Source organism: Hemicordylus capensis, chromosome 4, assembly GCF_027244095.1.
Source record: "Hemicordylus capensis ecotype Gifberg chromosome 4, rHemCap1.1.pri, whole genome shotgun sequence".
Lineage (NCBI taxonomy): Eukaryota > Metazoa > Chordata > Lepidosauria > Squamata > Cordylidae > Hemicordylus > Hemicordylus capensis.
Window position 1 is genome coordinate 221267036 of NC_069660.1, and position 12793 is coordinate 221279828.

General features: G+C 43.1%; 1 protein-coding gene across 5 annotated transcripts in view; it reads left to right on the top strand.

The window, feature by feature from the left end:
• Positions 1 to 12793, top strand: part of CARMIL1 (capping protein regulator and myosin 1 linker 1) — a 255934-nt gene that overhangs the window by 124431 nt on the left and 118710 nt on the right. For all 5 annotated transcript variants that reach the window (XM_053245618.1, XM_053245615.1, XM_053245616.1 and 2 more), the window contains 4 exons: positions 379 to 467; positions 1392 to 1486; positions 3352 to 3438; positions 11794 to 11897. In XM_053245618.1, the coding sequence (XP_053101593.1) occupies positions 379 to 467; positions 1392 to 1486; positions 3352 to 3438; positions 11794 to 11897 (375 nt within the window). The remainder of the gene's footprint in view (positions 1 to 378; positions 468 to 1391; positions 1487 to 3351; positions 3439 to 11793; positions 11898 to 12793) is intronic.

Below are 12793 nucleotides of genomic sequence, written 5' to 3' on the forward strand. Positions count from 1 at the left end.
AGCAGACCTCTTTACCTTGCCCCTTCTGTCGTTGTCCTGCTACTACTTTCTTCCATGCACACTGGGATGGATGCTACCCATTGTAATCAGAAAGAGCAATTAATAGAAAACTATATATGAAAGTAGTTATTTCAGAATGCTCTGGTGAAAAGCCATCAAGAAGTCTTGAGATGGACTAATCTTATTTGGATTGAGTTAACAATAGTAAGACTTAAAAACATGACAGCTCCTCTGCTCAATCCTACCACATAAAAGCAGTTTCAGGCAGTAGTCACATCGCCAACATCATATATGAAGATGGCCATTATTCACTGTTTTCTTAGGTTTACCAGTATGTTTTTGTTGTTAATTAATATTACCACATTGTTGTCATGACAGTCCACTGATGTTTGTGAGCAGATCCTGAGAGTGGTGAGCAGATCCAATAGATTGGAAGAGCTAGTACTGGAGAATGCTGGTCTTAGAACGTAAGTCAATTTTATTGAACAACAAGCACAACAGTGTCAGAGGGAGCAGCAAGTCAGAATTGCTAACATGTATAAAACAGAAATTGTGCCCCTCATCTTTTTAACACGTCCACAAAATAATTTAAAAACTGGAATTCAGGCAAATACATGAGAAATCTGTAAATAAGGTAAGAAAAGATCAAAAGAGAGAAAAATAATCTAAGCCAACAGTTTTTTGCAATAGACGTACAGGTATGATTTGGATGTATTACACAAATGGTTTGAGCTGCTTGTTCCTTGACATTATACAATGATACCATATCTATTTTTAATAACACACGTACATATTCGCAACACTATTAAAAACAGCACTATAAACACTGTTACTAAACATAGACATAGCATCTTCCCTGCCTCTTGCATGCTTGCAAGCAAAGCATCACACAAATACTGGCTGACATCCAGACTAGTGTCGCACTAGTGCAATAAGAGCAATTGTGCACACTTTTGTTTTGCAGAATTGTAAAAGTTGTGCTGCTCCTCAGTGTTGTGCAGCTACTAGCGAAATACCTTTTCCTGGACATATACAAGATTGTGTAACTCATTGTGCAGCCTGTTGTGCAACCTGTCCACATCTTCCACTAGCACAAGGACTGGAACAGACTTTCTTTTCTTTGAACAACCTTGCAGCAGTATTATATTCTACAGCAATACTAATCTGGATGTAGGCCACTGTTCTTAATGCACAGACAATAAATGTGCAAAGCCACCCTTAATGTAAAATAAATAAATAAAAAGTACCTAACTCTAATCATGTGCACATCATCTCCATTTCTGTTTTCATGCTTCACTAGTAGCCATTTCATGTTGAGTTTCTGAATATGGTATAATGCAAGAGAGAATAGAATCATTTTTTTATTGTTTTGGGTTTGTTTTTCCTTACAGAGATTTTGCACAGAAACTGGCCAATGCCCTATCCCATAACCCCAACTCAGGACTTCATACAATTAACCTTGCTAGCAACCCTCTGGAGGACAGAGGTACTGTAACACTATTTTTCTCCCTGCTGATACAAGCCTAATAAGAGGATTGGTGATATTTCATTCAGCTTTTGTCTGAATAATATAATATTCTGTCTGGCATAATTGCTTTGCAAATATATTTTGTTCAGATGACTGAGACCTGTTCTACATTTGTCTAGTTGTTGTCCCTTAAGCTGTAAACCAAGCACTGTTTAATAGTTGTAGTGTCCATAAATTTTGTTAAGCGTTGCTGGTACAGAATTGTTTCTCAGAAATGGGTGGCATTTAATTTAAAACAGCACTGGATAAATGATTTGGACTGAAGAGGAAAAAACTAATACAAATGTATTTTTCGACATTTTTAAGACCACCATAATTATACCCTAGGGCTGACTGAAACAGAACTCTGAAATTTCACAAGGTTTCCAATAAATGCAGGTATTAGGGGTATATAGAAATATAAGATTTAGTGTTCTTGTTCCCATAAATTTGAGGAAAGGGGAGGTCCTTTCTGTCATCAGTATCATTCAGTTCTAGTTCTGAGAAGTGTTAGTTAATCAGTTCAGTGTACTGGATCTTTGTCCTTGATCTGATTTCCCTCTCCTTCCTAAGCTCTGGTTTGTTTGTTTTTTAAACCTTCTTATGCACACATCAGAGAATAGCAATTCTCATTTATTTCCCTACATATTTGAAACAAAAACTTGTTTCGGAGCCAAGTGCATATTACTGTGTGCTTTTCCTAATTAAAAAAAAAAATGCATTTTATGGAGGTAAAGAGTAGCTGGGTTTTTCTTCTTTTTTACCATCCGTTAATCTAATGAATTCAGAATGATTGTCTAATGTTGAAAACTTGCTGTCCCAGTCTTAAAACAAATTATCTGCAAGTAAAGTTCCATTGATTTCTCTGGAATTCATTCCTGGTACATGGTCATGCCCTAAATACATGTCTGTATTACAAACTCATCTGTTTTATGCCAACTTGAGTGCACAACTTCCTTCTAATTAATTTAGGAATTCTCTTTTAGTGAATGAGCAGAAACGTTTTAGATGACAATCCTTAGCCCTCCTCCCAGAGTTATCCTTTCCAGGGATTAATAAAGTGTGGAGAGAAGGAATTATTTTTGTTACCATTTTTAAGTCTGTGGTGTAAATATTAAGTTTTTGCATCAGGATTATAGCGGAGCTTCCAATACACTTTATGCCCCCCTGCCACATGATGGCAGGCACTTCTGGGGCAATTTGGAGCAGGTAGTACCTCTGGGGCAGTGCAGGAGAGAATCCTTGTATCTGGAAGCAGTACCTGCATGCAGGAACTAAGATTCCCAGGAACCCCCACACTCTCTCTTTCTCAGTCTCCCCTGCATGTCTTCCTAGCCTTCTCTGTGCAATTACTCCTTCCGAATACAAGAATTCCCCCCCCCACTGCCCCAGATGTACTACCTGCCCCAAATTGCCCAAGAAGCACCCGCCCTCATTTGGCAGGTGGGGCAAAATGCATATTGGAAGCTCCAATATGATTCTGCTGTGGGGGCCTAGTAAATGTGTCATAAATAGCAACTAGGACATGAGAAAAAGTCTTTGCTTTTATCTTTTTAAAAATTATTATTTTTTAAATACCTTTATTTTTGTGTTACTTAGTCAAATAGCAGTCATGTGAAATTGGTTTCTGTCCCCATTTTACAAATCTGACTTCTAAGAACCAAACTGAAACCATGTTTGAGCAGTGCTTTGAAGCCAGTGTTCTAATCTTCAAATGCAGTAAGCTGATAGTTGAACTTGACTGGTATTTTAATATCCTTGATCCCTTTGTTCTACAGTCAGAATGGAGCCATATCAATAGTTACAATATAAATGCTTTGGGGTTTGTTTCTGTTCTTCTGCAGGTGTGTCCTCACTAAGTATTCAGTTTGCCAAACTACCAAAGGGGCTGACGCAATTAAATTTATCTAAAACCTCATTGTCACCTAAAGGTATGTTAATCAATTTACAGGTACTTCATGAAGACACATTGTTTTGATTACATTTATTCATAGCTTTTCTAAAGTGCTCAAGTAGACTTTTTCTGGCAGTCTTTTTTCATATCATTTATTTGGTCTGGTGTCCCACTGGATGTTCTCTAGACCATAATAATGCCCATCAGGATTAATTGAGCTCAAATGCTGCAGATAACCATATGCAGTGTACCTTACATAAATTTATGAAACAGCAAGTAGAATTCGGATTCATTATGTGGCACATAATGTGTCAGGGAGTGGGAGAGTGTTGTGGGCTGGACTAGTGCTCATAAAGTCCAGGCAGACGAAGGAGCTTTGGTTGCAGGAAGCCCCCTTTTCTGTATTATTCTGTGTCTTTTCCAAAGGACTACTTCTTTCTTCTTTTTTTCAAACTGAATCACAGGTCTGAAACCATAGGCCAGTTCAGATGTCACCCGAAACCAACTTTGAACAATGGTTTTATGTGACTTCCCCAAGCTCTAGGTTTGTGCACGCCTCCCTTCCCTTCATGTGCAAAGGGAGGAAAGACTTTTCTTCTGATGTTAGTTTAAAATGTGTTTCCAAACTCTGATCAGAGTAAGCCACAATTTGTGAGGTTGACATAATGGCAAATTCTTGCTTGTTTTAAACTAGGATTGGAAATAGAATCCTTCCTTGCATCCCATGCAAAGGGAAGAATTGTGTGTACAAGCTTGAGATTTAGGGTCATCATGTGAAACTGTGATTTAATCCTTGTTTTGCGTGACATCTGAACTGGGTCAATGTTAGCAAACGTTTCTGATGAATCATCTTCTCTTGCATTGTATTAGGCTTCTTTTATAATACACTTGGATATCTGCTAATAGTAATAGGGTGAAGCTCTTACAATTACAAGTCCTTCTGGGAAGCAGGTGGTTTCTTCCTCTCCTGCAGGGCTTGCCAGAAGCCCTGCAGAAGAGGAAGAGACCACCTGCTACCCAGACAGACCCCAGGGAGAGAGCCTGTGTGACAGTCTGTCTGCTGATGCCTCCCTGCCTGCCCGCTGCTTGACCTGTGGGACTGTGACTGTTGCTGCTCTGTGGGGAGTTTGTACAGGACGGGCCCAGGGCGAGGCAGCAGTTCCTGAGAACCTCTCCAGACTAGCCATCTCTGGGTTTATATAGGAACGATGCCTGTGGTGGCAGGCCTGCCACCAAAGGGGCAACACTGAAGGAGGCCACCCCATTGAGGGAGCCTCTTTGGGGGATAGCAAGGGTGGGGGCCAGTCTTCTGGCCAAGAACTTATGTGTGTGTGTATGTTCTCCTTGTGTGATATTTTGTGGGTGAGTATTTTATAGTTTGGTTTTTGTTTTAAGACATGGGTGAGATTTTTATAATGTGTCTGGATTTGTCTGGAGATGGGGAGACAGGGGGCATATCCATTGTTTATGGGGCAGCTATTCAGTGGTGGTGGGGAATAGACGAATAACTTTGGCAGGTGAGCAGGCCATTACAGGGGAAGAGAAATCAGAAATCTCCTAGCTTTTTCCTTTCGACTATCCTGACTATCTTTGACCTTGTGGACTAGTGCCATCAACCCACAAGGCTTCACCTTGCTCCTTTGTAATGCCAGATCAGTCTAGAATAAATCAGAAATCATCCATGATCTGATTCTGGATGAAGGGGCTGACATGGTATGTATCACAGATACTTGGTTGAGGGAAGCTGGTGGCCCAGTCTGGTCTCATCTTCTCCCTCCAGGTTACTCTGTTGAGGAGTAGGTGGGGAGGTGGAGAGGCTGTGGTCTATACAAACAGAATCTCCCTTGCCAGGATCCCTGTTGAAGTGTCTGACCATATCGAATGTGTGTACTTGGGTATGGGGACCAGGAACAGAATGGGACTTCGGCTAGTGAACTGATCACCCCGCTGCCCACCCTAACTGAGCTGATGGACTTGGTTTCGGGTTTGGCGTTGGAATCCCCCAGGCTTGTGGTGGTGGGAGACTTCAGTGATCACTTTAGGACCAATATGTCTAGTGCAGCTCAGGAGTTCATAGTGACCATGACAAATATGGGCCTATCCCAAGTGGTCTTGGGACTGATGCAAATTGCTGGTCACATGCTTGATCTGGTCTTTTACTCTGATCAGGATGCTGTTCTGTGGGTGGGGACTCCTGTGATTTCCCCATTCTATTTGGCTAAGGTTGGACTCACAATCACGTCCCACATCCACAGTGGCAATGGGCCTATTAGGATGGTCTGCCCAAGAAGATTATTGGATCCAATAGGATTCCAAGAAGCCTTGGAAGGATTTAGTGTTGGCTCTTCTGGTGATCCTGTTGATGCCCTGGTGGAGAATTGGAACAGTAAACACACCGGAGCAGTAGACATGATTGCCCCTAAGAGTCTTGTCCAACCCACTTCAAAATTGGCCCCTCAGTATACAGAAGAACTACATGGCCTGAAGTGGCAAAGTACTGACTGGAGTGCAAGTGGAGAAAAACTCAACTCTAATCCAATATAGAGTGCATTTGAAGATCCATGCTGAGACGATACGTGCAGCAAATAGGCAATTCTTTTCTGCCCATATTGCATATGCAAGCTCACACCCGACAGAGTTGTTTGGGTTGTGAGAGGGCTTGTATGTGCCCCTCCTCCCTTGAATCAGAATTTTGAACCGTCAGTTACTCGCTGTGACATTTTAATGTGGATAAAATCCTTCTTATTTGGGCCAGCTTAGATTCAAACCCCACATTTACTTCAGTTTCTGATGCTGAGGTATCCAGCAACTCCTCTTATGTGGTTAGACTGGATCAGTTTGTTTGAGACTCCTGAGGATATGGACAAGCTGCTTGGAATGGTGCAGCCTACCACCTGTTCCCTTGACTCTTGTCCGACATGGTGTATATTTTCAGGCAGCGGGGTTGTTGTAGAAGGCCTGGTAGATATTATAAATGCATCTCTGAGGGAAGGCATGTTGCCTCCTTGACTTAAGGAGATAGTCATTAGACCTCTTCTGAAGAAGCCTTCATTGGATCTCGCAGAGCTAAGCAACTATAGGCCTGTCTCCAACCTTCCGTGGCTGGGCAAGGTAATTGAGAGGGTGGGGGCCTCCTAGATCCAGGCAGTCTTGGAGGAAAGATATTATCTAGACACATTTCAAACTGTTTTTCGGGTGGGCAATGGGGTGGAGACTGCCTTGGTCAGTCTGATAGATGATCTCCAATTGAGAATTGACATAGGGAATGTGACTCTCTCTGGATCTCTCGGCAGCATTTGATACTACCAACCATAGTATCCTACTGGAGCATCTGAGGGGGTTGGGGGTGGGGGACACTGCTTTGCAGTGTTCCGCTCCTATTACAGGGGGTAGCCCTTGGAGACTGTCGCTCTTCAAAATCTGAACTTTTGTATGGTGTCCCTCAGGGCTCCATTTTGTCTCCAATGTTGTTTAACATCTACATGAAACCTGGGAAGCTATGAGAGATCATCAGGTGATATAGTTCAGGGTGTTATCAGTATGCCGATGATACCCAAATCTATTTCTCCATGTCAACATCATCAGGAGAAAGCATAACCTCCCTAAATACCTGCCTGGAGTGGGTGGTGAGCTGGATGAGGAATAACAAATTGAAACTGAATCCAGATAAGACGGAGGTACCTATTGTGTGGGGATCACAACTTGGGAGACTATTTTGATCTGCTGGCTCTAGATGAGGTCACGAGAAAAATATGTACACAGTCTGAGAGTGCTTCTGTTGTCCCAGGTTCTAGCAGTGGCCAGAGATGCTTTCTATCAGCTTGGACTGATATGCCAGCTGTGACTATTTCTTGAGATAAGCAACTTCAGAACAGTGCTACATATGCTGGTAACCTCCAGACTTGACTACTGCAATACGCTCTATATGGGGCTTCCTTTTTACGTAGTCTGGAAACTGCAGTTGGTACAGAATTCAGCAGCCAGGTTGCTCTCTGGATCATCTCAAAGAGACCGTATTGCTCCTGTATTGAAAGAGCTACACTGGCTGCCAATACGTTTCAGGGCAAAATAAAAGGTGCTGGCATAAAGCCCTAAACAGCTTAGACCCAGGGTTATTTCAGAGAAGGTCGTCTTCTCCATGAGCGCCACCGCCCATTGAGATTATCTGGAGAGGTTTTTCTGCAGTTGTCACTGGCTCATCTGGTGACTACTCAGTGACGGGCCTTTTCTGTTGCTGTGCTGAGGCTTTGGAATGTGCTCCTTGCTGAAATAAGAGCCTCCACATCTCTGACAACATTTTAAAAGGCAGTTGACACATTTGTTCACCAAAGCTTTTAATTAGATTTACAGTTTTTAACATTGTGTTAAATTTTAATGTTAATGTTTTAATTTTTTCATTTGTATTTTACTCTAAACCACCCAGAGACATAAGTTTTGGGTGGCATATAAATGTGCTAAACAAATAAATAATAATTATTTTTTAGCCAAATAATTCTCTCATTCTCGTGTGTGCTTAGCCTATTTGAGTTGCTGGAAAAATAAGCATTCCTTATTTCTACGTACTTTTCATAAGCAAGTGACTAGTTGTATGGCTGGATTAAACCTTGTTACCTAAATGTTGGATCTCTGAGGTAATCCATGTACCCTCATAACTGGGTCTTCTGCACCTGCACAGTAGTCCCCCAGAGGAATATCTAGCTCCAAGAGGTGCTCTCCAGCATTATGAGGCACATGGGAAGCATCTGTTAAAAATGCAGGAGCGCACTTTCTCTTCCAGTTCCTTCGCCGTGCTTGTCACACTGCAAAGGCTCTGCTTCTCTCCTCTCTCGGTCAGGGGTGGGGGAATCATATTGTTACTCAGCTTGACTTTGACTGTTTTATCAACTACTTTTTTGGATTTCCTTTCATTCTGGTCAGTTTCCTTTCATTCTGGTATTTTTATTGGTTTTTTACTCACCCCATTTGTTGACTACCCTTTAGATCTCCCATTAGTTTTGGTCGCTTCTTGGTGTTTTTATTGGATTTTTACTTGGGCCGGCTTCAACAATATTAAAAAGACTTTCAAGCGCTGTAAACCTGCAAGGGTACTCTCCCATCCTCTGACATAAATTCCTATAAAATCTGCCTTCCATTTTCAAAACAAATACAAAAGAGCAGGAAACTTCGCCTTTGAGATGCTCTATATGAGACTATGCTTCAGCCCCCAACCCCGATGCTGAGCCCGTTGACCTTGTCGGCTCTGAAACAAGCCGATTGTCAACCTTCGAAATCTTTTAAACACGATGGTGACACTATGGTGGTGATTCAAGAACCTGGCTTCCATTGAGAAAGGTGAGTGACACCATCACCATAAGAAACACAAGCATGATTGATTTGGACACCTCTGGGCAGCCAGACTCCAAATGCCGGCATTTGTTTACTGCTGCTTCGATAACGACAGGAGATCCCATCTCTAAGGCTTCCATGTCTTTGCTGCATACCCCTTCGCCTTTGATGGAGGACATTCTCTCTTTCATCTGCATGGCCTTCAGATGTTGTTTGTCTGTTTTCACTTACACAACTTTGGAACCTGCATTGACCTCGGCTTCGACTGTGTTGACATTCTGTACCGATACCGGCACTGCCTATCTGAAAGACACCACCGACATCTGTGATCATTTGGCGATGGGCGACATATACAACCACCAGACGTACGTTGGATCTTCAACCAATACATTCAATGATGCATCTTCCCCTAGTGCCAATGCTGCCTCAGTCTTCCATTGTGATAGACTCACCTGCCTCCTCACCTAGATGTTCACCTCTTAGGGGCAGTTCAGGTTCTGACAAGGATCGCCGACACTCTGCCTTGGAACCTTCCCTGGCCTCTTCTGCAGCTTCTGCTGGATGCCTGGAATCCCTTATGGGTTCCAGTACTATGACCCCTTCTACATTCACCTTCAAGGGGTTCCCGTTACATGGGCTGCATGATGATGCTATTTCACTCCCACGAGTACCAAAGACCCCTTCAGCATCCCAAGCATGTCATACTCCGAGATTCTCACTTCCTTATCCTTGGAAGGAACACTTCCACTACTCTGCTCCACATCTCCTGTCTATTCCTCTTAATTATCTCAGTTCACCAGGTGCCCTTGACCCAGGCCATATCCATGGACATGACTGTTAGAGGGAACCACTGTGTTTTGCCTCCCCTGGCTCCCTTATGATTTTGAGGATTACAGATGGTAGGAAATGATGAAATTTGAGGGGTCTGTTTTCTGAACCTGTTATACTTGCACTGAAGGAAACACTACCTACTGTGTCACCTTTCAAGTGACCTGCTGCTCCTGCAGGTCCACGTACTCTAACTGTTCCTGCACCATCAACCCCTGTGCAAGAGACAGAACAACCTCAGAATTCTCAACAACCTTCGGGAGAATTTGATCAACCTGAGGATGAATATAATTCTGCTTCCTCTGATGAGGATTCAGTCCACATGGAGAACCCCTAAGATCCATCTCCAGACGAACAAGTAACTGTTCCACCTTCTGCTTCTCACGTGGAAGAAACCAGGTTCTACCAGGTGCAGGTCGCAGAGATGGCTAAGACCCTGTTCCTTGAGATTCAAACACCAGTTCAGGAAGTCAAGGACCCAGTCTACGATTTTTATTCTATGTCTCCAGCAACTTAACCTGCTGCGTTACCTGTCCTAGTTAGGGTTTCAAAAGTTTCCTGGGACATTGCAGTTGCATCTACCACCAATGCCAAGCAACTGGAGAGTTTCTACAGGGTACAAGAGGAGTCTTGCCCCTTTTTGTTCAAGCACCCTGCTCAAAACTCCATAGTTGTGGACTGTGCTTTATGGTCTAAATTGAGTCACAAACACTCAGTGCTTGTTGACAAAGAGGGTTGGAAGCTGGATGCAATGGGCAGAAAATTCTATTCTGCTTCATGCCTATCTCTGAAGACCACCAATTATATGGCCTGCATGACCAAATTCCACCATTCTGTTTGGGATGAGCTGAAGGCAGATTTGGCCTGACAGCCAAATGAGCAGTATATTGCTGCTCTAAGTATGTATGTGGATCTCACTCAACACGTGGATACCACTAAACACTTTACAGAGACTGAATCCCAGGTGATAGTGGGCTTCATATCCCTGTGAAGGCATGCCTGACTACTGGCCCCCAACCACTTAGAGTCCAATATGAAAGACAAAATTGAGAACTTACCTTTTGATGGCGACTGCCTCTTCTCATCTAAAACAGATAACACCATGGAAAAGCTGAAAAAATTCCATTTCACAGCCAAAATGGTTGCTTAGAAGAGGAGTCGACAAGACTCTGGCAGACTCACTGAGCAGGGACCTGGCTCTTTCCACTCAGCACGAGTGGGAATTAATGATGGAGTTCTACAAGACCTCTTCTGACTCTGAGACATCCCCCTTGTCGACATCATCTTGCCTACATTCTTTATTAACCCTTCTACACCTTTAGAACCTCTGCTGACTTTTGAACAGTCTGTGCACTCTCTAGATGTCTGTAGGTGCCTCCTCTACTATCTGGACCATACAAAATCCTTCTGCCAATCAAACAAGCTTTCTATTTCCTATTCTGGATCCAACAGGGGGCTTCCCGTCTCCCATCAGAGACTCTCTAACTGGCTTGTTAATCTCATTTTCTCATGCTACAGACAGCAAGGGGCCCAGCCTCTGGTTAGAGTCTGAACCCTTTCCACAAAGGCCATCGCAATCTCTGTTGCCCATATTTCCAGCATTAGCATGGCTGATATCTGCAAGCGGTATATAAATATAAATATTTGTTTTTGTTGCAAAGCTGCCACCTGGTCTCTGGACTTGTAAAACTCTATGCTGTGGATCTCAGCTCTGCTGCTGAGGCCAACTTTGGTTGGGTGATTTTGAAAGAAATGCTGTGATCATGCTAGCACGCATCTCCTTTGCTAGTCAATCACACAGTTGTGAGAGAACATGGATCACCATGGAGATAAACAGATTGCTTACCTGTAACAGGTGATCTTTCTGGTGATCCATGTTCACTCAGAACACCCACGTGACCTAACTCACTGCTAAAGTGTCCCCACAGTATTAGACCCTTACCTGTTTTCACCTGGACTTTGCCAGTCTTCATCTCTTCTCCCATCGCAGTGGCCACTTCAAGAACTGAGAGAGAAGGCGCTCTCCTGCCTATGGTAACAGATGCTTCCTATGTGCCTCAGAATGCCGGAGGACGCTTCTTGGAGCTCGATATTGCTCCTCAGGATTACTGTGCAGACACAGAAGACCCAGTTGTGAGTGAACATGGTTCACCAGAGAGATCACCTATTATAGGTAAGCAATCTGTTTTACTCCTTTTATTGAACGCAGCAGAAGTAAATATTGGCAATTTTGTTACAGGGGTGAACAGCCTTTCCCAGTCACTGAGTGCCAACCAGCTTTTCGCTACCACACTCACCCACCTTGATCTCTCAGGAAATGTTCTTCGGGGTGACGATCTTTCAGTAGGTGCTCATTTTTTTTCTAGTTTCTAAACAAATCTTGTGTTTAAATTGAGTGAAGTAAAAATAGAGGCACTACACCCATCAGGAGAGCCACCTAATGGCACAGCGGGAAAATGGCTTGACTAGCAAGCCAGCGGTTGCCGGTTCAAATCCCCGCTGGTATGTTTCCCAGACTATGGGAAGCATCTATATTGGGCAGCAGCAATATAGAAAGATTCTGAAAGTCATCATCTAAAACTGGAGATGACAATGGTAAACCCCTCCTATATTCTACAAAAGACAACCACAGGGCTCTGTGGTCGCCAGGAGTCAACACTGACTCGATGGCACACTTTACTTTACACCCATCAGGACAACAGAAGGCTACTTTTAATTCATGCAAACCTGTGTTTCCCAAACCACCTTATTTAAGACAACCTATCAATGTCAATGGAATTTTAAACTTTGGTCAGGGAGCCACCTGTTAGCTTTAACCCTCATCTCTGTATGGCCTTTTGCTCACATTTGGAGCAAGTGGAGTTATGCTCTGACTATGTTTACTACCTTTAATTCTTCCTGCTTTCCTTACTTTTATGTGAAGAAAGAAAGCCAGCATCCTAACCTACCTCACAGGAGATGTTTAAGCTAAAATGGGATAAGAATACAGTGGTCCCTCGACTTACGAACTACTCGACATAAGTATTTTTCGAGTTACAAACGGCAGTTTTAGATCCGGTTTTAGATCCGGTTTTTTCGACTTACAAATTTTTAGATGGGGTTTCCTCGACTTATGAATTTTACATGCGGTTTCCTTGACTTGCCTGCCTGTTTACTGCCTGTTTATTCTTGAAAAGAAATGTTCCTGTGCAGTTTGCAAGCCTTACTGGGGGTCTGGGTCTTTTTTCTAGGCTCCGGAA